Source organism: Ovis aries, chromosome 25 (genome assembly GCF_016772045.2).
Source record: "Ovis aries strain OAR_USU_Benz2616 breed Rambouillet chromosome 25, ARS-UI_Ramb_v3.0, whole genome shotgun sequence".
NCBI lineage: Eukaryota > Metazoa > Chordata > Mammalia > Artiodactyla > Bovidae > Ovis > Ovis aries.
The window spans coordinates 22,640,526-22,665,034 of record NC_056078.1 but is presented as its reverse complement, the minus strand read 5'-3'; the positions used below and the strand labels follow the sequence as shown (position 1 = coordinate 22,665,034).

General features: G+C 37.3%; 2 protein-coding genes across 9 annotated transcripts in view; one reads left to right on the top strand and one right to left on the bottom strand.

Annotated features, from left to right (window-relative positions):
- Window positions 1-23,407, bottom strand: part of LRRTM3 (leucine rich repeat transmembrane neuronal 3) — a 195,801-nt gene extending 172,394 nt beyond the window's left edge. Inside the window, exons 1-2 of the mRNA XM_004021401.6 lie at window positions 22,853-23,407; window positions 20,969-22,500 (exon numbers count right to left, since the gene is read on the bottom strand). Coding sequence (XP_004021450.1) covers window positions 20,969-22,500; window positions 22,853-22,856 — 1,536 coding nt within the window. The 5' untranslated portion in view covers window positions 22,857-23,407. The remainder of the gene's footprint in view (window positions 1-20,968; window positions 22,501-22,852) is intronic.
- The window catches only part of CTNNA3 (catenin alpha 3), a 1,860,557-nt gene that overhangs the window by 766,477 nt on the left and 1,069,571 nt on the right, over window positions 1-24,509 (top strand). The window lies entirely within an intron of this gene.

The window sequence follows — 24,509 nt, the reverse complement described above, 5'->3', positions numbered from 1 at the left end:
TTAGTCAGACCAGGTGAGATGAGCCTATTTCTTACTCTCTCCCCCATTTTCTGTCCTCTAGATCTCTTGCAAGTTTAGTTTAAATGTTTCCCATGATAGATAAATATTCTAAATAAAGTTTCAAATAATCCAATTGTATTTTTAGGAAAAATAACACATTTAACGGTTAGTAAAAAAGAATAAAAGATGATAAAATAAGAGCAGTTAAGACAGATGTTGAAGCTGAAACTCCAATACTTTGGCCACCTGATACAAAGAACTGACTCATTTGAAGAGACCCTGATGCTGAAAAAGATTGAAGGCAGGAGGAGAAGGGGATGACAGAGGATGAGATGGTTAGATGGCATCACCAACTCAATGGAGATGAGTTTGGGTAAACTCCGGGAGTTGGTGATAGACAGGGAGGCCTGGCATACTGCAGTCCGTGGGGTTGCAGAGTCGGACACGACTGAGTGACTGAGCTGAACTGAACTGAAGATCTTGGATTCAGGAATAAGAAAGATGAGTTCAAATTCCATTTCTTATCCTTAGAAATAATCGTTTCTTTTTTTTCTTCCTTATTTATTATTATTATTTTTTTTACTTTACAATATTGTATTGGTTTTGCCATAGTTTCTAGGAATACTAGTAGAAACAGAACAGAAACTGACCTTGAGTGTATAACTTGAAGTTTCTATGTTTCACTTTCCCTATCATGGAATATGAATAAAGAACACTCATCCCACAGGCTTGTTGTAAGAATTATATTAGTAAGGGAAGCATTTAGCATATTGCCTCATAGTAAACCATTCAAAAGAGATAGTTTTGTGTTTTTGTACTTTTTTTTTTTTAAGAAAATAGTATGGAAAAAGCTGACAATGTCCTGTGGTAAATACTATGCAGCAGAACAAAATGACTTGTATGTAAACAAGCATCCTATCTAGTCAAACGGAAGCTTACATCCAGAGTTTGCTGTGCAGTGACTGTAAGAGAAGTGCCCAGTCATACAAATCAGGATTCACATTCCAGCTGTGATTACACTTCAGTTTCTTTATCTATAAGATGCGTTAATAGCCAACTTACTGTACTGTGCAAAACCTCTGAAAGCTCCTTCCTTGGTCATCATTCAGAGCCCTCCAGGGTTGCGGTTCAATATATGCTTTGTATGTGGCAGTTAAGGCAGCTTGTAATTCAAGAGTGACTTTATAATTTGTAGGATGACACTTTTACGTTCCCGGTGCTTATTTTGCCATGTAGGGTCATTCATGCTCAGTCACTCTGTTGTGAGTTTTTCCAGTTCGAGAATACTGGAGTGGGTTGCCAGTTCCTCCAGCAGGGGATCTTCCCAACCCAGGGATTGAACCCAGGTCTCCTGCATTGGCAGGTGGATTCTTTACTATTGAGTCACCTTGGAAGCCAGTCACATAACTGAAAATGGTAATCATTTGCTTAAAATACATGAAATATCTGAAGTGTTATTTTATGGTATGCACTGTATCCCAAACCTCTTATGACTGTTTTTGCAATGAAAAGGAGATCCAACCAGTCCATCCTAAAGGAGATCAGCCCTGGGTGTGCATTGGAAGGACTGATGCTGAAGCTGAAACTCCAGTACTTTGGCCACCTCATGCGAAGAGTTGACTCATTGGAAAAGACCCTGATGCTGGGAGAGATTGGGGGCAGGAGGAGAAGGGGACGACAGGATGAGATGGCCGGATGGCATCCGACTCGATGGGCGTGAGTCTGAGTGAACTCCGGGAGTTGGTGATGGACAGGGAGACCTGGCGTGCTGCGATTCATGGGGTCGCAAAGAGTCAGACACGACTGAGCGACTGAACTAGACTGAACTGAAGGGAATAAGAGCTGCTCAGGTGGCTCAGCAGTAAAGAATCCACCTGCCAATGCAGGAGATGACGGTTTTATCCCTGGTGTGTGCTACAGTGCATGGTGTCACAGAAAAATTGGACACAAATTAGCAACTAAAGATCAACAACAAAGGGAATAACAATCTCTTGTTTGTTGTGAATAAAAATCACTAGAGTTTCAGCATGACTCGCACAAGTGTGCCATTAGTTCACTAGAGACAGTTATTAAGCATGGGTGTGTGTTCAGTCCCTCAGTGATCTGACTCTTTGCGACCCTTTGGACTTTAGCCTGCCAGGGTCCTCTGTCCATGGAATTATTCAGGCAAAAATACTGGAGTGGGTTGCCATTTCCTCCTCCAGGGGATCTTTCTGACCCAGGGATTGAAACCATTTCTCTTGAGTCTCCTTCACTGGAGGCAGATTCTTTACTGCTGAGCCATCAGGAAGTCTATTAAGCATATACTATATCTTAAATCCTGCCTTAAGCCTGCTTGGACTATAAAACAAACAAACAAACAGAATACATGTTTAAGATACATTTTCCCCTCCCTGTAAAATTTTCCTGTAAGGATGATAATATATGGATATAACTAAATATAACACATTAGAAAATAATAATGACTATAGAAGTAATAATTGTAATGGTAATAATGATAATGATGTACAACTGAAGTTGAGGGAGAAAGAAAAATACTTTCAGCTATAATAATCAGAAAATAGTTCATGGAAGAATTGGATTATGGTGATAAAATATAAGATGAATTTGGCCAAACAGAATGTTTCAAGCAGAAGGAAGATGTAAGCAAATCAGTGGTAGACTTTGAGGGAGATGTTGAAAGAATGGTAAATTGTGGTTTTGTTGGAGCATAGTGGGATAAGGGTAATTACACAAGAGAAGCTGAAAGCGTAGGTTGAGCCCCAAATGAGACTAGTCCTGAGGCGCTGTTAGAAGTTTCTGAGCTGTGATGTGACAAGTTCACCATGCAGTGTCTGGTTTGGGGACTGACCTCTGATTGTGATCCACTCAGAAATCTAGTAAAATGCTTCTCCATTCCATAGTTTCAGTATCCATTCCTCCCTGCGTGCATTGTTAGCATGACAAAGTATTTGAGAGAGATATCCTTTTACATGTGTATTGGGCATGCAGGCCTTGTCAAGTTTGAGGCTGCCAGGTAACTGCCAAGTATAAACAAATAAATGATCATTTTTGTACATTATAAGCATTTGAAATATACACAGTGGTACTCTAGTCATGTTTAATTCTACAGTTGCTGCCAAACAAACAAACAAAAAATTTAACCTAACAGGTCCTAATTATTACACTGGATTTAGAAATTTTTAATTGGATGTAGTAATTGTTAAAGGGAATGTTTACCATGGAATTTTCAGGAATGATGGTTTCTAAACAAATTAATTTTTTAATTTGGAAAGATATATTTAAATAAATAATAAATTACATAAATATGACTATTCTATCAAAGTCTGGGATAAATTTATTCATATTTTTTTGTAAGACAATATGCTTTTTTCCAGTGTGTCATAATCAAATAGCTTTAACAGAAAGGAAAATATCCACAATTTTAATTTATCTGAACTGGAATTATTTGTTTGATCTAAAGATTAATACAGGCATTAAGAGATCCACATTTGACATGTTCTCCTCCCCATTTCATTGAGAACATTTTACTGGAATATGTATTGGACTATTTTGTGATACGATTTATAGATTATCACTGAATTTCTGGAAATTGTTTTACTTAATTTAGATAGTGGGATCCTAGCAATGAAGGGAGTAAATAACAGGTTGTTATTTAATATTTTCATTATTGCCAGTTGGGGTCATTGCTTATGTGGATTACCAGTCAAGGGTAGAATACCCCATCATTGTGGTATTCTTCCTATAAATATAAATATTAGAAAGAAAATGATCTATGCTGTAGCTTATGGTTAAACTTCATAAATTCATGACTCTTGGATAAATAATGCATTAATCAAATTTTCCCAAGTAGAACTCTGAGAGCCTTGAAAATAAGAATGGACCAGTAGTTGCAAAATATCACATAACAAATTTTATAACAGCTCTCTTGAAAACTAAATTCCATGTTTTCTCACAAGTACATTTATCTTTTATTCTGTTCTTGATCTAGATTTTTCCTAGACATTATCTGATTCTGTCCATTTCACCTGATGGAAAATACCTTCAGTCAATGTATTCAGCAAACCTTTATAAAAAACCTTTGTTGTGTAATATGTTATACATCCTGTGCCTCAAAAATGAACTTCTCAGTCATTCTGTTGACAGCCAACCAGTGTGGTGTAATCTGAACACTGCTGGAAGAGCCTTCTGCCTAAAGTACATATTCCTTAGTTGGCCAGCTTGGTCTAATGTCAGTGACTAAAAATTTCTCCTTAAGGGATAGCATATTTCATCAAATCAATCTATACTCTTCCTGAATTCATCAGGATTTTTAAAATTTCAAAGATGTGTAGACAGAGAATGAAAGGAAAAGATGGAACCAAGGGTGAGGAAGAGGTTAGTTGCTCAGTTGTGTCTGACTCTTTGTGACCTCATGGAATATAGCCCAACAGGCTCCTCTGTCCTTGGAATTGTCCAGGCAAGAATAATGGAGTGGGTTGCCACTTCCTTCTCCAAAGGATCAGGAAGTTATACCAAAAAGACAAGTTAAAAAGTTCTGAATACTTGTTAGAAATGTCTATCCCTTATTCCTTGGTATTTTTAGCAGGAGAGAGATGGGGGAAATGCAGGGGAGAGAAGGGGATGCTGTGGGCCAGATCAGTTGCATGAAGAAGTAGAATGAATGTCCCTTCCCCCACGGGCTCTCGTAAAGATAACACTGTGTGATGTAGTGAAAATAGTTTCAATAACCTTCTACTAGTAAAGACAGCACAGGAGGCCAGTGTCTGTTTCCCAGAGTCCTTCAGTGTAAGGGAACCTTATAGCATGAGTCAATAAATGTGGCTCTACCAGATTAGAGAGTAATCAGAAAATAATTGGGCCTCTGTGCACTGTCCTGAGGCCATACCTTAGAGAACTAACGATTTGGGCATTAACACCTTGGTGTGAAGTCGTTTCCAGTTGTTTTTTATACAGCTGCTAGACAGGAAGGCTTTCTAGGAGATTTGCTGGTATGGAGGGCTGAGTAGGGGATTCAGGGCTGAAAAGAAGGGCTACTGGGAAAAAAAAAAAAAAAAGATTGCTTCAGTGTGCCCCTTAGAGCTGGTTCTGTCCATGACTAGATTTTAAAAGTGCAAAATAATTTGAGATTGCATTATATTTATCAATGTAAAAAAAAAAAAAAAAGGAAAGAAAGAAAAAAAGACAAGAGAAAATTTTGTTGTTGTTTTTCAGTCGCTCAGTTGTATCTGACTCTTTGTCACCCCATGGACTGCAGCCCACCAGGCTTCCCTGTCCTTCACTATCTCCAGGAGTTTGCTCAAATTCATGTCCACTGAGCAAATTTTTCACTTGCAATTCCTATCTCCCAGGATGTTCAAGGACTTCCCATTACAGGGATCCTTGGCCATTCTTTGCATAAAAAAAGAATTAATAATGTGTGTGTAGGGTGGGGGAGGGGCTGGGGTGGAGGGACTAAGATTAGAAATCTGTAGATCAAAACTACCCTTAACAATATGGGTGAAGACCATGGAAGAATGCCACCAGAAGCTGGATTCAAAGGAGAGTACGTTCTTGATGATTCCCTTTATATAAAGTACCAAGACAGATAAGGCTACCATTTGCAGTTAGAGGCAGCACTAGTGGTTAACCTTTGGAAATAGATCTAGTGATTGGAGGAAACAGAGAGGCTTTTTGGAGTTCTGGGAATCTTCTATTTCTTGATCTACCTACAGAGAACACAAGAGCTCAGTATCCATTGAGCTATACATTGATAATATGTGTACTTTTCTCTGTAAATATTATATGTCAAGCACAAATTTTGTTTAAGCTATAGAAATGTCTCCCACATAGTAGAATATTGCTAAACTAATTATGCCTCTGCCATCTTTTCTCATCTTCCCAGCACTCAGGAGAGAAATCAGTCACTATTTCCAAGGATCAAGGTAGTTAACATTGGGTTTCAACTCCTTCCCTTCTTCACTTTCTTTCAGTTTGCCCAACAGTCTTTTCACTCCCCTGTTGCACAGATGTACAAAACTGCATTTAAATAGCATGTTTAACAGTTGATGTCATTATCATCAAATAATACTTTATATTATTAAACAAAATATGTGTTGCTTTTTTTTTCCAGTTCTGTGCTTATTGTTAAGCCCATGCCAAAACTGAACAATAAAGTGGTAGAGAATCAGGGTCTAGATGGGTTTTTCAGGAGTTGTTTGGGGGGGGGTGGGAATCAGAGTAGGAAAGAACATCTTGAAAGTCTGTCATAGAAAGATATAATATATTAGAATGGTATAGTCACTTTTTAACTTCAGACAGTAATTTCTTTCTTATATGCATTAAAGTGTAAAAAAGTCTAATAAGATTTTACACTTCAAAGTCATTAACTAACTGATTAACTAATGAATCTACATAACAGCTGTATGAGGTTTGTGTTAAATATCTACCACTTCACAGATCTTGTGTCATTTAGAAACTCTTACAGCTCTTTTCATCTCTGCTCTTTTCAAAGTCTTTGAAAAGAACTAATTATTATCATGTCTCCAGTGAAGGGCACACATCAGATTTCTCTCTTGAGAAGAGAAAGCTCAATGCTTTATGAAGAAGTGACTTTTCAAAACCAATCAAATAATTCAATGGCTTTCCTGGTGATATGAGTCCAAATTTCAAATATCCTTTCCCACTTGTTATAGTTCGTTGGCCTTGAGGAAAAACAAAAATTCACTTGTATGCCTGCATGTAGTAGGTGCTCAGTAAATATCCATTGAAATTATTTTATTGTGACTTTTTGGATAAGTTGCTTTGAATAATTCAGTCATTATTTCATAGACTCAATTAGAGTTTTTGAAACCACAAACATTAATATTGTGTCCCTTTCTTCCAAACACCTAAATTATTTCCCAGTAGAAATGAATTTGCTATTAAGTTATACAAACCATTTAATTGCTACAACAGTATGTTTCCTTCAGTACTGAGTAGGGGGGATGTGATATGTTCATGTTTGGGAGACAAAAATGAAAAGAAAGACACACAGATAGATGTTAGAGATATTTAAAGAGATATTTTGAAAAGCAATGGTCAGTTCTTCAAGTAACATTTATGAAAAGGAAATGATGCTGAATTATTAGAAAAAGACAATACTAATATCAAAAAATTTTATTCTGATGCTAAGCAAAATTGTTATAGAACAAAGCTTAATATGGCAATTTCATTAGTGGATGTTAATAGAGGATTTTCGAATTTCTGGGGACTATTTGGGTTTGATTTAATTTGTTAATTAGGCTCCAGGAATATTTAATCATTTTCTGTAGATTGTGGCCTTCTTAATTTAAATGGTTAATATGGGAACTTTGACTTTGCCATTCATATCAACTCACTGTGTTGTGAGAACAACTAGTGAAAGAGAGGAGAATGACTTTTATTGAGCACTTGCTTGCCCACAAACATGTCATCTCAATTTATCCTCAGTTTCCCTGAGATGTGAAGCCCTGTTCCCAGTTTACAGATGCAAAAACTGATTGGATGCCATGCTACTAGTCTAACTGATTCAAAGGCTGTAATATCTCCCCCATGCCAGGAAATACACAAAGTCTTCCATGAACCAATTTAATTTGAATACCTACAGGCCACATCTATCTTAAACTGGTTCTGCAGGTATTCATCTGGGCACACTGATGCACTGATTTAATAAAAACTTAGATATAAGAACCTTTTCTGTTTTTCGTTGTTGTTGCTGGCCCCCTCTTTCAGTCATACCCAGCTCACGCGGCTGGAATTCTGGCTGGCACAGGCAGTGCGGTCAAGGCTGCAGCTGTTCGCATCCCCTCCTCCCAAGCTCATCATGAGTTCTGCAAATGAGCCCTGCAGACTGGTATTGCGTTCTGCAGTTAATTTGACAAATAGCTTTTGTGGCCTTTGATTTTTCATATCACTCATAAATTCTGTCAACAGACGGGCTGTTAGTCAGATTCAAATTCCATACATTTGAAAGGATAGAGCTGAAGATTTCTGCATTGAAAGTGGACTCTACCCTAAAGATTTATTTGCAAATTTTACTGAAAACTGCTCTGAGAGGAACCTAGGATAGTCTCTTGGTGCTGCCTAACTGCAAATTCTTTCCATCCTTGCGCCATAAATCTTGATAATACGTCTTTTAAAATGTGCCTGAGAAATGTATTTCGTGTTTATAGCGCTGGATTTTTAGTGAGTCAAATTGTGCTCCGGCAGTATGTTTGCCTCTCCGCGTTCCGTGTGACACTGGAGGAAAATGGAGACTTCGGTCATTCAGCTGCAGGCTCTAAGAAAGCCTGTTGTAACTGTGCATTTTAATTAACCAAATCAGCTGAGGAAATGTTGTCTCTCAACTGTGGTGTAGCTGTCTGCCTTGTAAAGTACCTCCCTGGATAAACAGAGGACTTTTATTTCTTAAACTGCCTTTCCCCCATGGTCTTTAGGAGTGTTGGGTTTTTTCTTTTTTCTTAAATTACAGGTGGAGAAGGTTTAATTAACTCTAAAATGATTCTCCAGGAAACTCAGTTGCATTTTTTACAACACTTTGAGCTACAGTATAGTTACTGCAGGATGCGTGCTGTGATTGGAGCACAGAGAAACATTTATTAACCTAAATTTTGTCATGTTACCAGAGATGGCATCTGCACTTGGGTACAGTTGAAATACAAATTTAAGATCAGATACTTAAAACAAAACAAAACAAAACAAAACAACTAATCAGTGGGCTGCTGTGAGCTGAACGAACAAAATGGGAATAATTTAACCACTGAGCATTTCTGCACAACACACTGCTGGATGTTAAACTGAGTTAAGTATGAGGAGACAGTGGTGGTTGAAAGAGTTATGTGCAAATTTGACCTCTGGAAATATAATTTGTGAGCCTGGTATTGAAAACTGCTGAATACATCCTGCTGCAAAACTTCTTGCCTATGTGATTGGTTATGGGTTAGTTAAGCACTGAGTTCCTTCATTCAGCTATTAACCATGCAGAATATTTTGAACCTATAGTAGATGAGTGATTTCAGAACAGTGGTTTTTCATGTCTTCAAACCATGTGCCATGGAGTCCAGGGCCCTCTACCTGATCTAGACCAAGCAGATTCCAGTACTGAAGATTAAAAGTAGAACAAGAACTCAACCACTTCTTATATTTCTATCTTTTAAACAATATTAGAAACAAAATTTTTTCTTTTTAAAATTAAACACACAGTATCTCTTAAGCAGGAGAGATAAAGGTTAGAGGTAAAAAATGATGGAAATGTTGGTAGTAAAAACCTGGAGTTGACAACTAATCGAGAGACTAAGGAATGTAGTCTTTGGGATTGACAAATACACACTGTTGATACTATGTATAAAATACACAGCTAATGAGAACTCACTATATAGTTCCAAGAACCTTACTCAGTGCTCTGTGGTGACCTAAATGGGAAGAAAATAGAAAACGTGGGGGGATATGTGCGTGGATGTAGCTGATTTACTTTGCTGTGCGGTAGAAACTAACACATCATTGTAAAGCAACTATACCCTAATAAAAATTAATTTAAAAAAATCACTGAAAATACAATTAAATTAGCTTAGGGTTTCAAATAGAAGGTAAGAAAATGCACTGTGAAGTTCTCAAAAACCCTCATAGTTACAAGTTTTATGACTAAAGAAAGGTTTCATTTCAATTCTCTTAGTACATACATATGTTCCAAAAATGAATCTGTTTCTTTGATGGCAAACATTACCATGGTCCAGAGACTGAGTGATACCTTACATGAAAAGAAATACCTGGATGTTCTGTTATAATAAATCTTCCCTGCCTTTATAATCACAATTAAAATGTGACTTAAAAGTATATTAGAGAGGGATATAATTTCTATTTCTGAAATTAAACTACAATTTACAAAATTATAGTTTTTCATTTCTAGAACTAAATAAAGCTGTTGAACACAAATAGATTTTTGACTCCCTTTTGAATTAAATTATTAGACTGTGTTATCTTAATTATTGTTTTCTAAAAGAAAAAAAGGCATTAGCATTAGTTAATTTTCCTATTAACCCCGTCAGAAGGTACATAGTCAAATAGTATAAGTTGACTTATCGATAAAAGTTGGATAGAGGGAAAAATTGAAAGATATTTTAACTGGTGATGAGAGAGAGAAAAGAAATTCAGTGGAAAGGTGTAAGATGACGAACAGAAAGGAGGAAAGGAAACACCCATCAGCTGGCAGATGCTTCAGTCCTCCATAATCAGTTGTGCCTTCTGCATAATCAGTGTTCAGGAGGTTAAAAACAAAAACTGAGCATTTCTAATTGTCAACTTCTAAGTATTTGATGTTCAGTCTTCAGTAGAATAGTTACTTTGAAAATGTGTATAATGAGTAAGCCGAAGACGTCTGACTTGGTCTCTGTGATAGTGTAGGGTAGTCACTTTATTTGGCAAGAGGACAGACCTTGGGACATGTCTAAGGTAGAAGCCTTGTGGCACTAGGCATGGGATCAGGAGACATCCACGCTAAAGAGAAAAGGACCTTTCCCAAGAAGCGGTGGATTTGGGCAGTCACAAGTATATGGCTTTTACAACAAAAGTTGACTATCCAACCTTCACTAAAATCAAGATATATTCATTCTTTGAATTAAATGTTCTTTATTTGTCTCACAATACTTTTTAGCTCTTAGTCACTTTAACATACCAGCCAAAATGGTCATACTTTTGGCAACTATCAAAGAAAAATTGTGGTCAGATTATTTCCAACATAGAAGCAATTTAAATCTAAGTATGAATCTTGAAAACCATATTTTTGTAAGAATAATTTTTGAAATCAACTGATAAATGAGAAGAGGTTAACAGGAGGACCTGAAAGGGAGAAGAAAGTCATTTCTCATAAAAGAAATAGCTTGAGTAAAGGCATAAGATAGGAAAGCACAAAGGTCCTTATAGTCAAAGCTATGTTTTTTCCAATGGTCATGTATGGATGTGAGAGCTGGACCATACAGAAGGCTGAGCACTGAGGAATTGATGCTTTTGAACTGTGGTGCTGGAGAAGACTCTTGAGAGTCCCTTGGATTTTCCAGGAGATTAAACTAGTCAATCCTAAAGGAAATCAACCCTGAATATTCACTGGAAGGACTGATGCTGAAGCTCCAATACTCTGGCCACCTGATATGAAGAGCTGACTCATTGGAAAAGACCCTGATTCTAGGAAAGGTTGAAGGCAAAAGGAGAAGAGGCAGAAGATAAGATGGCTAGATAGTATCATTGACTCAAAGGACATGAATTTGAGCAAACTGGAAGACAGTGGGGGACAGGGGAGCCTGGTGTGCTTCAGTCCATGGGGTTACAAAGTTGCACACGACTTAGCAAGTGAACAGCAACAAGGAAAGCACATGCTACTTCAAGAACTGGCCAGTGTTAGGGCAAGGGGAATGGTGTGGGAATCAAGGTAAAGATGTCATTGGACTTTGATGGGAGATTAGGACTTAGGTTTTATATACCATGTTACTCTTCAGTATTAACTATATGCCCCTGAGGTTTTGGCAGTTAAGATTCTATTTCTTGAAAGTCGGCCAGATATGTTTTTTATTCCATACAAAAATAGATAGGGCTTCCATTGTGGCTCAGCTGGTAAAGAATCTGCCTGCAGTGCGGGATGCCTGGGTTTGATCTCTGGGTTAGGGAGATCCCCTGGAGAAGGAAAGGCTGGGGTCGCAAAGAGTTGGACATGACATAATGAAATACAGCTATTAAAGCATACTGTTGTACAGAAACTTTAAGCAATTTGAGCTAATGAAGTGAAGAAGTAGGTTACAGTTATGTGCCAAGCTTTATACTAAGTGATTTTTATCTAAGTCATCTCATTTAATCATCATAGGATCTTTGTGAGTATTAAATTAAATAATTAAATTTAATATATGCAGTGTGCCAAAACAAAGTACATACAAATATTCAAGAAATGCCGATTCTTCGCCTTATTGTGACAATCCTGTTATTATTATATTATTTTATACATTTTCATTTTTGAGATGAAGAAGCTAATAGTCAATATTATGCAGTTATTAAGTCCCAGAACCAGTCAAACTGGTTCATCCTGGATTCATAGCCCAAGTTCTGTCTTGTATGTAGTATTGTCTCTCTGAGGAGAAAAATAAGGAGAAATCCTGTGTATAATGGTAATTCACTGAGAAGATTTCTCAAACTATAGTTTACTGAATGAAACATGAGTTATTTGCCCTGCCTTAGTTCTTGTGGGAAGGCCCCACTTCATGTTTGAGAAAAATATAGTGGTATCTACAAAGAATGATTTCAGAGGGGCTGGCAAAGCATCTTTACCCTCAGAAGCATAACCCCAGCTCTTAGTATATGACTTTGTTACCTTTAGCAAAAGGTTTTTTTTTTTTTTTTTTTCCCTTTTAATCTCAATTAAAGTGTGAGTGTCCTTGGAAGAGCTAACTATACTAACCGAGATCTGGGGATATATTTTGAGTAAGGAGGACAAAACCAAGAGAGCCCTAGGTAGTCCTGGAAGGAGGAATTTAAGTGTGCAAAATCCTAAGTGGAGGGAAGGTCTGGGAATGGGAGGCAGGGAAGATGGAAGGCAGACACCTTAGACTTGACTAGATTGCACTCTAGGGACAAAGGCAGTCAGTTTGTCTGATCACTCCAATCACAAAAGTGATGAATTGCCCTGTGACTTTCTGACAGGTTCAAAATTTGAGCGGGGTTTCTAGCAAAGCCAGCAGTGTTATACATCAAGAGAACTGGGAAAAGATCTTCAGGCACGGAACAGAACAACTAAAGAACAAACAAAAGAAACCTCTGTGTTAGAAGTCAAAACGATTCAGAATTGTGAAGTTTAAGAATACGGTGGTAAATGTGGAGAGTAAAACAGATGTCAGAAAAGTGAAATAAAGAATGTCCACTATTTACTATCACTGTTAAGATTAAGAAATACAGAACGTGAGCTTTGGACTCCATGTTTTGTCTGTCTTGGCCTCTCTTTTTAATTTATAACTAGCGTAATGCTTTTGCATTTCAGTGTAAACTAAGAGAGATCCCACACATCTCTGTGCGTTAGGCCATAAAAACAAGCAAGGTGGAGCCCATAGAAACATACATAGATTTTTACATTTTACTACTCAGTTCTCCCCATAAAAGTCCATAGGACTAAGTGCATGCTGCCTTTTAATGACATAAAATAGGCCAGAGTGGGTGCCACAGATGGGGAAGATGACTATACTGGCAGATTAGAATATAACTAGCAAATGGATATCCTAATGGTAACTTACTGGAATTCATTTCCTAATACAGGCTGGAGAAGTATACTTTGGTTTGAGAAGCCTTGTGTGGGTAGGGTGTGAATGATTTTAGGGCAGTCCTATAAAGAAGGGACAAGATTTAGGATTAATGGGTGAAACTTGTCAAAGAAAAGAGTCAATATAGAGCCTCTGTTCTTAATTAAAAGACACATATATAAACGTTCCTGGTACATAATAAGTCAAGTATGTAAAAATATATGTATACATAAACAAATGTATGGTAAAATGTTAATAATCATAGGAAGGATAGGGATTCTTTTTTTTTTTTTTTTCCTAAGCATCTGAAAGAGTCTAGCTTGGTGGAAAACACAAAAAATATATGTAATAGGGCCTCTGCCATATTAAATAGATCTTTAATTATTCCATTTAATTTAGTTCAATTATGTTACCTAAACTTTCTTAGGATCAATGACAATACTCCAACCAAATATTTATAGCCTTTAACTGTGAAATTTCATATAAATTGTGCAGAATCCCTTGTCATTGAAAGACAAGCCAACACTGATCCTTAAGTGCCTGGTTAGCTTTCAGATTTCTTAGAGTTTATAGGAGCTTCCCTAGTGGCTCAGGTAGAGTCTGCCTGCAATGCAGGAGACCCAGGCTTACTGTTGTAAGTTATCCCAGGTTTATTAGAGACTTTAAAGTCACTCTACTACTTCAAGATCAATGTGGTACATTCTCTAAGTCTTCTTTAAACATTCTTGTAAGATGCTGGTTGATGGCATCAAAAAGGGGGTAAGCATACTCGTTCTTGCAGAGAGTATAACAGATCAATATTAAAGATAAGAAGCCCTTTTTAACTACACATATGGACCCCCAATTTGAAGCCATGATCACCACTTACTATACTATATAGCCTCACTATCTGAAGACATTATCTTTTTACCTCTGCTTCATCAATAAGTTTGAACCCCAAGAATGATGAATAAGGATTTCTACTTAATTGAAATCCTTGTTTGCTCTTTACTGGCAAATGTATTTTATACCCTGGATAGATGTAATTAGTGCAATGAAGCTTTAACAGAAATTGCCTGTGCTAACTGTAGTCTTTGCCTTATCATTGTATTTGTGAGGCCCCCCAAATTTGCATTTCATCCCTGGAAAAGACAAAACTCTGATTGTTGGTAGGTGGTTTTGAATGATGACGTGAGTTGAGTATTCTCATCAATAAAGTCCTATATTTTGTTTCTAGGAGTTAGTTAATTAAAAAGGAAAACAGCATAGCTCAGCTGGTAAAGAATCCACCTGCAATGCAGAAGCCCCTGGTTTGATTCCTGGGTCAGGAAGACCCGCTGGAGAAGGGATAGGCTACCCACTCCTGTATTCTTGGGCTTCCCTGTGGCTCAGCTGGTAAAGAATCCACCCGCAGTGAGGAAGACCTGGGTTCCATCCCTGGGTTGGGAACATCCCCTGGAGAAAGGAAAGGCTACCCACTCCAGTATTCTGGCCTAGAGAATTCCATGAACTGTATAGTCCATGGGGTCCCAAAGAGCTGGACTTGACTGAGCGACCTTCACTTTCACTTTCAAGATGTAGTACCTTGCCAGATTGGTAATTAAACTATATTTCTTCTTTCTTCTACTGATAATCAGAAGGCACTGTAGAGGTGGTTTGTAAGCTGTAGACGAAAGGGAAAAGGTCAGCCAGACTTACATTTTGCTTTATGGTCTAATTTTTAAATTGAAGATACGATGCTCCTTTGAGTAAGTTGACTAATTGTGTTGATTTATATGAACGAAGACTTTTTTGTGTTATATAGGAAGTAGGAAATAATGTAAAAGTGGGAGAAAGGAATAGACTTTTTTTTTCCTCTGGAGCAGGGGAAATGAGAGTCCCTGAAAGTAAAGTATAGAGAATTGTCAAGAAAGTTAACAAATTTCATTACAACATTTTCTGGATAGGTTAAGCCAGAAGCTCCTTTTTCTTTTTTTTTTTTTTTTTCAATAAAATGGATTGTTTCTGCTTGGTCTTAGCTCTTGTTCTCTCTGTGTTCCTTAAATTCTCCTTACATGTTCAAGATACCCAACTCAAGCACATATGCCAATAGTTCTATGAAGGTAGAGTTACATACAATTTAAAGATGTGGTGTTTTTTTTTTTTTTTTTCCATTGGAAAACCACCATCCTCTCTCTGTTCTCGAAAGATTTCACAGAAAAAGATTTCATAGACATTCAGCTGTCAGGGAGCAGGAACAGTTTTCTACTTAAATTATAAGAATTTTGGGAATACATCTGCTGCCTCATACTTGGTAAGAAATGCTTCATTCAGTAGAGAAAGATTTTTGATTACATTGGTCATTTGTTTTTTGATGAAAAGCCCAGAAAGAGTACTCTTAAGTTTTTAATTTTTCATCAATGAATAAGTTATTACTCATAAAAAGTCTTTGTATTTTTATGCTACTTTTTTAATCTGGTGATTTTCAATAGCAATAACTAATAGATTAAAGCCAATAGTAATTGCTATACTGGAAGGAAATTTTGGATACTCTTTCATTGGGGGGAAAATAAAACAGTATATGTCGTGTAATTAATACCTAGAATATGTGCTAACCCCATGTAACATGTTAGAAGCAATTACTTTTTGCTCAATAATGATGTCATCTTGCCACTTTACAAGATATATTTGTAAAGTGTGAAGTCATTAAGGGCTCAAAATAGTGCTCCTGAAGAGGGGAATAGGGCAAGTAACATAAGTAAACCAAAAGCTTTTGTTGTCATGATATTTTGGGGGACAAAATTAGAATTTTGATTTAGTTGGATAACTTTTTGATTTACTGTTCTCTGGTTGGTATCTGTTTACGTTTATTGTATATTATGGTCATTATTAATAACTCATAGACTTAGATAACATTGAGTGGAAGAAACTTCTTTATGGAAAATAAAGATCAAAGACAAATTAAGTTCTAGACTCATGGCCAAGTCTCAGAATTCATATTAATGTAAATGGACTTTGGTTTCTATTACACAGAGATTAGTAATGTCTTTCTAGCCCAGGCCAAACACAGAACACCTGCAAACATAGCTGATCATCTTAATAAATGCTCTTTGAAAATAGTAAGTAGATGACATTTTAGAGTTTACAAAGTATTGCTCACGTTTTGTCCTCCCAATAACCATATGAAGTCAACAATGTTTGCCCGTTTTACAGATGGGAAACATCAAGTTCAGAAAAGCTAAGGGATTTCCCCAGGATTACCTGATTTGCAAATGTCAGAGAAATTTGAATTTAAGGCCCATACAGTGCTCTGTTATATATGGCTGTGATATTTTCCTTAAATCAAAAGAATCATAAACTCTTTTCATGCAATTATCTCTGTAGTATTTCTACTGTATTCTCCTGACTATAAAATCACTGATGATTTTGGGGAGTAGGCAAAAGTGGGTCTAATGCTATAGGCAATTATGGTTAGCTTCTAGAAACTCTGACTTTCACCGTGTTATTTTATTAGTTCTCAAGAGTCATTTAATACAGCCTATTTAGCTTCCATTAGTTCTGTTTTTCTTATGACATTTGTAATTAAAATTCACTGATATTATTTTTCACGTTAATAGTTTCTTCCAGCTGCCTCTAATTTTTAACATAGGTAGCTAACAGAATGCAAGTATAGAAAAACTCTATGGGTTTGCTACAGATCCAGATTCTAGTGAGAATCCAGGGGAGAGGGAATAAAAGAAGCCACGCTGTTTCTGAATTTTTCATTTCTCACGGCTCAGTTCTCATTTGTCATGTCTGGAACCCATTTTGTCTTAGTCTTCATAGCCTGATGCTTGTTTCTGATGCTGGTCTAATCCACACTTTAAATAAACTGTTTAAGTTCTCTTCTTGGTAAATGTCAAGGGAAGAGAAGATACTTCATGCACCTTCAGCATCCTAAAATCCTTGCCAGTTCTACAAATCTGACTCTGCATTCTCCTTCCCCAGAAGGAGAGCATAATTTCATTATCTATGAATCATCTCCCCTTAGACTGTAACATCATTGTCAGAGAGCCTAATAGAACCAGTGTTCAGCTGACTGAAAAGGGAGAGAGAGGGAGAGAGCACTGGGGCAAAGAACAGGTCACTGCCCTGATCAACAAACTGAAGCATTCTAGAGCCGGAAGGGGAGGCCTCCCTTATTCCACAGCTCAGATACTCCTGCCTGGTAAATAACTGATCCTGGTTCTTTCAATATTAATATTGAAATTTGTTTTCCCCAACCTAAATTACATTATATTATAGTATTCTGCCTATGTAAAAACTCTCACCTAATGATATTTGTCCAATGCCAATGATTTTAAATACTTTAAAGTATTTCTTATCTATTCTTTGTTATGTTATTACTTGCTCTTCATCTTAGGACACTTATTTCTAGCCCTTAGTTCCAATTCGGTAGCCTCTGGGCATTACTAAGTAAGTCAATATACAAAATGTAACTTTAAAATGTTACACTATAACTATGTTTCCAGGGGGGAGGAATTAAATAAAAGTAAAATCTGATTCATGGATCAAAAACTATATGTTGAAAAACCACACTTACATAGGAATTTAGGATGAAAACGAATAGAGTGTTTGAATAGCTGTGGTTAGTCTAACCAGCCACTGGAGGTCACTGCTGCTCCACAGAAATACAATTTATTGCCTTCCTGTCTGGTTAGGTAGTTGGTTCACCAAATTAAGTCTAAAAAAAAGGTTTAAATTATTTGAAAAGATGTAATGTCAACATCTTTAGAAAATATAAACTAATTTAAAAGGAATATTTCTTGGATAAGTATTGCTCAGAAGACTGTGACACTTGGAATATATTACCTCCATGCTGCGGTAGGACTATGTGTACTGGGACTCATAAAAATTAGAAAAAACCCCATACTTTTCAAAGACTGAACTGTATTTCCTCTCTCTCTGGTAAGGCATTCAAAGACTGAATCCATCCTGGATTGACGTGTCTCTGTTGTGTAGTTCAACAGGTCAGGCTGTTTATTTAACTGTTGTCTAGTTGGACACAACATACATTTGGGACAGAAAATGAAATATCAACTAATATGCACTGAGTTTAAAATACTTGTGAAAATAGATTTATGGTTTGCAGTCCAAAATTTGCTGTGGGGTGGGTGTGAGGACAACTTTTGAGCGGAACATTTACCAGTCAGTTTTGTTAAATTTATAGTGGTGAACTAGTAATTGTCTAACCTACAAGAATTAGATACTGAGAACTAGAGATGCTTCATTCCCAAAGAGAGGAAAAAGAATTTTTTTAATAATTTCATGTCCTGAATCAAAATTACTTTTACAATCTAAGGAATTTTATTTTGGTTCCTATCTAGCATTAAATTTATATATAGCTAAAGTTAAGCATTAAAAAATAACCAGCCTTCAAATTTTGGTTATTCATGTAACCTTAACACACCAAGTGGTTTTGAATTTTAGAAACACTTTTAAAACAACAAGCATATTTTATATATACTAGCAGTACCACAGCATTGAGAATTTTCAAAAATTTCAAAATATAAAGATAAATATACGTTGCCTAAATTTATTTGGTACCCATGACAAATGAGGCAGAAGTTCAAGTCAAAGAATAGAAAGGGGCTTTTTCACTTTAACACTGCATTTAATTAATACAATCATCTTTAGTACAGGTAAAAATGAGGCTGACCAAAGAAAATTTCTTTTTTTTAGATGAAATATGTATTTACTGACATTTTATGAAAAATGTAAAATTACAACTTCAGTGAAAAACATCACAGTAGGTTCAGTCATCCAGTTGTTCATAGTACTGTGAGGAATTATCTGCATTATTAATCAATTGGGAATCTGGGACTATTTGCAATTAATAAATGTATATCTAATAGTTATCCATGGACAAATATATTATAGCTATGATGCTTCTCTGAACTGGTATCTATTAAGATTTAATCAAAATCAAAGTACCTTGAAAAATCTACTTTAGATGTTCCTTTTTCTTTATTGCTTATAAAAGTATGATTTTTATAATCTGGCTTCTTTGCAATTATATCTCATGGTGACTTGCCTAGATTTTTCCTCTCAGCATATGAAAAGCCTCCAAACTATATAAAAATGCTGGTAAAAATAGCCATTTACTTTTTCTTTTTTTTTGCTGCAGTGATTCTGTTTTGAAAGAACAGGGGCATGGTTAAAGATATAAGGCTTGACAAGTCAAATTAAATGAAACAGGCTCAGTGTTGCAATTTGTGATTTTCGCTCCTATAATGGAATTGTTCATTTTAGAGAATGAAAAGCAGACTAAAGACATTTTTCTAAAATCTAAATGAACTGTAGTCAAAGTTACTTAAATACAGAAGCTATGATATTTGTGCTGCAGTCAATAAACTTTCACCATCGACATAAAAACATGCATGCAGCTTGCATATTGCCAGCAGGGTCTGTACAGAATCATACTGATGAATGGAATTCACAATAGAGATGAACATGGGGACACTGTAACATCAGCACTGTAACATCAACAATAGAGAGGCCAAAGACAGCTGACATGGGGTTGGTCTTTTTTCTTGTAAGATTTATTTTATCTTATTAAGGTGTTGTCAAAACTATCCTTTTCAATGGGTGGTGGAAATTGAGTCTTAAAATGTGTTCTCTACGCCTCTGAATGAAACGTCAGTCAGCAGGGGACTGGCATGTGTGCAGGGCATAGAGTGAAACACAACAGGACAGCCTGACAAATCCCAAACAGAACAGACTGAGCTCATGATTCCACTCCCCACATTAGGGTCCTAAAAGAGCTGCAAAGAGAAATTCTGGTAAGCTTCTAACCACATGCGTTTAGCAAGCTGCATTCCCGTTTGCAAGCCTCATCTCTGAAAACTTAAGGTGAGGATGTGTGGAAAAATCTGCCTCCTCAAATTTGCCTCTTGCCTATTTTATTTATTTATTCATTCACTCATTTTGGATATGTGGAGGCTAAAAGAAACTGACAGTGAAGCCTCTACTGTGATTTTTACAGAGATGGATTTCAGAGATAAGGCTTCAAGTCTAAACTTTGTGTTTTTACTGTCTTCTCACATTTTGCAGTCATCTACTTGCAACAATTTAACCCTTCCACAGTTTTCCTCAGGCTTGCTTTATTGTAATTCAAACACCTCTGAAAACTGCTTCTGGTGCTGCTTTAACAGAGCACCATCTTTCAATATTTTCCTGCAATTTTCTTTTTAAGCTAGGTGTTGTTTTAAGACTGCCCCTAAATGTTCTTATAATCAAGTCATCTCCTAGAATCAGTTTCAGCTCCAAGTACCTGGGATCATTCAGGTTTTCCTTGATTTACCAATGAACTGCAAACCTTCTAAAACTGTAAATTTGGTCCTACTAGAAGGAGAGTAACAGCAGATGTGAGGGATCACTTATGAAAGAAGTTTTATCTTAAAACAAGTGTGACATTAATGGGATCAATAAAAGGTTATACACAATAGGCATTATATTAAACCAGAATTCAAGCTTCACATTGATTGTGGTATTTAAATTTCAGTGGATTAACTATGTAGGAAAGGAAAATGACCCGTATTATGAATGCACTAAAACAGACGGGAAAGAAGGACTTTGCCAGCAGAGGGAGAGGGAGAGGGATGGGGAGAGGGGCACCACGTTCCCTTTATAGTCACCAGAGTTCAATAAAGCACCACTTATTTCCCAGCTTTTAAGAGCGCTTTTATCACAATGGTTCATACCTCACACTCCCTGGAGCCTGATTTGTTATAGGTGCAGGGTCCCGTCCCATTCAGCAGCATCTCGCTGGTCTCCGTGTTGGTAGGTTTATAATCTACGTAAAATTCCTGGGTGCTGGGAGTCATTTGCTTTAGGGACTGTCTTTTCTTTTTCCTGTGCCTTCTCATGAGGGAGCGCTGCTGCAGCTGCTTCATGCTGGCAGGATACCGCTTCCACGACACGTAGATAACAAGCAGGATGACAAGCACAGACAGGAAAAGGGCCACGCTCCCTGCGATGATTTTATGAAAAGAGATGTGCTCAGTGTCAGCATCAGTCTCTGGGCCAGGCTCCGTGGCTCCCACCGTGGGGGGCAGAGGGGGTTTGCTTTCATGCTTCGGCCTGGGGAGCTTGGGCTTAAACGTTGGCTTTGGGAGCGCCCTGGCCAGATCAAACCTCTCGGTGGTACTTTTGCCACAGATGCTGTAGTTCTTCACTGCATCAATCACATTCACTCCTTGCAGCTCTTTGGGACTGGCACAGATAATTGTATTCTCTCTCAGTCCTTTAAAACTTTTCAGCCAGTTTACCAGGGAGCAGATATTTCTGCTGCATTCCCATATATTCCCGGCAAGACTGATGTCATTGAGGGATATCCAAGAATCCAAAATCTCTTGACCAATAAATGTGAGCTTGTTGGAATCCAGGTTGAGGCGCTGCAGATTTGGGACACACTGGAAAACACTAGGTCCACTAAAAGCTTCGATCTCATTGCCTGATAAATCAAGCCTTTGTAATGAGCTCCAGGTCCAGGACATGGTCTGTCCTATGACACTGATTTTATTCCACTGCAAGTAAAGGTTCTGAAGGCTCACCAACCTTGGAAAAAGGGCCAGATTGAGCTTAGAAAATTGATTGTGCTCCAGGTGAAGTTCTTTGAGTCTGATCATACCAGCAAAGACATTCCTGGCTAAACTTCGGATCCGGTTATATCCCAGGTCCAAAAGTTCCAGGTTGCGGCAGTCTTGGAATATTCGCACTGGGATGGTTCTCAGGGAGTTAGACCGTAAATGTAAACTCAGCAGCTTTCGCAAACCCCGAAACTGTTCAGATCCCAGAGAATGCAGCTGATTGTAGGACAGATCCAAGTTCCGTAAATTTGTCACAGGTCTGAAGGTATTGTTGAGAAAATAGGAGATTCTGTTGGAACTCAGAATCAACTCTTTGAGTCTGCGTATTCCATTAAAAGCATTCTCATCAATATTGCTGATATGGTTATGGTCAAGGTACAGCCAGGTGAGCTGGTTGAGCCCTTTGAATTGATTATACTTAAGTTTTTGAAGGCTGTTATAGCGAAGGGACAAACCTAAGCAACCGGCAGATATACTTGAGGGTATCTCCTGTAATTTCTGAGATTCACAATATACCATTTTGCCTTCACACCTACAGCCCTTGGGGCATCCTCGTTCAGCAGAAGAAAGCATTGTCAGTAAGACAGTGGGGGCTATAACCAGTGCTACAGCTGATCCGCTCAGTAGCCTAATTACATTGAAACCTGGAAATAAAAACAACTTAGAAAAGTTATCCCCCCAAAAGAGAATTAATGTATTTTTTAATCAAGCAAAAATAAGCATATATTTTCTTTTTTAGAAATTTAAATGTCTAGAGCAATATTTAACATCAAATATCATCTCCTTATAATTTAAAGAGAATTCTTTAGGCTTTTTTTTTTTTAATAGTTAAGCAAGGAAACATGTTCACTAAGCAGTTGAATTTATAGTCTTAGAGCAGAACAAGGTAATCTCTACAATAATTAAGGCAGAATTAATATACAGACTAGTGGATTTTTTGTTTTTGTTTTTGTTTTTTTTTTTTAAGAAGAAAAGAAGAAAAATGACAAAACATACCCATCCTTTGTATTGTTCAAAGGTCGTCCTTAGGTCTTTTGCTTTGGCTTAGGGGGCCACTTGCATGACAGCCCCTGTCAGCTGCACTGTAGTGAGTCAGGGCTCGCTGACACCCAGGAAGAAAAATTGGACCCCTTGGGAGATGGACCGATTTTGGAACATTATTCTTTGCCAGCCACGCAGAGCACTCCAAGAACAAATAAATCCCAACACCGCATTCGCAGCAAAACATCAAAATCTTCCTAGGTAATAGGATCTTCATGGATATTACGTTTTTGCATCTTTACAGTTTTTTTTTGGTGGGGGGAGGTGGTGTAAAAAAAAAAAAAAAAGCTTCTACAATTTCTTCTTATCAGAAAGCAAGATGTATTCCTTCAGGCAACATGAAGCTACCTGAGCTGCCACATCTGTATTCCATAGCCCAGCATTTCTGGTGGCGAGCACCCAGTTCAGCCACAGAGCTGCGTTGGAGCCCAGAAGGCAGGAGAGCCCCGTATCGCGCACACGCTCAGCTCACTTCTGCAGACTGTCATTCTGAAAGCTGCTCAGACTGTTGCTTTGGTTTCAGTGAATGCAGTCTTATGTAAAGCTGCCCCCAGTGGTGAAGAACATTATGGGCATGTGCAGAAATGTCTCTCTTTTATCTTGCAAATGAGCAGGCTCTCTGCTGGAAAATGAATGATTCTTTTGGGTGGCTCAATAGGAACTGAATGGTCACCGTAATCAATAACTAGCAACATTTTCTGTAATTTCCAAGTCTTGTTTTACAATTTGGCAACGTCTTTATTGTCTGCATCCACTTAATCGCTAAACATGTGCTGCCCAGAGTTTTTCTGGAGCTGGACATGAAGTTCACAGACCGAATGTCAATTTTTCTTAACCTCAACGTAGGCTTGGAACTGAAATTTATAAAATGAATTATTGAGCTTTTCACAGAGAAGCATTAACTGCCTGCCCATTTGACCTCTTGGAGTCACAATGATTATATTATACAAGATGTCTCAGGATGCTAGGACACGTACATTTTGGAACAGAGAGGATATCTAATGACATATAAAGTAATCTGTCCAATAACCTTTCTGGTTTTTCCACAAAAGATGTAATTGATTTAATTGTTTATGACTTGGTTTGTTGTTTTTGTTGCTGTCATTTTATCTTTTTTTTAGTTTAGAAGAGAAATAAGCCATGTTTAGTGTGAGTACAAGAATCAAGAGAGCATTTGCTTCAGTTTGTTGATGCTGCTGGTATTTATTACACTAATATTTATTGAGCCATTTCTAAGAGAGCGTTTCAATGGGCTATCTTACTCTATCTGGAAACAATATTATGATGTAGATCCCATTATACCTTTCATTTTAAAGATGAGGAGACTGAGACTGGGAAAGGTACCTTGCTCAAGGTCATATGATAAGTGGTAAGACTGAAATTCAGAACCATATCTCTCTTACACTTGAACCTCTAACCACTAGATGATCCTGTTTGAACAGCTTGTTATCGACGCTTTAAAATGAGTCAAATGAAAATTAGCCTGATTAAGTCATTTTGGCAAAGAAGCTGTAATGAAATAAAATTCTTGATTTCTACAACAGGTTTGCATAAACTTCTTTGATAGGCGTCTTCTAATAAGTATTCTAAAAACTAAAGAGGAAAGGCTTAG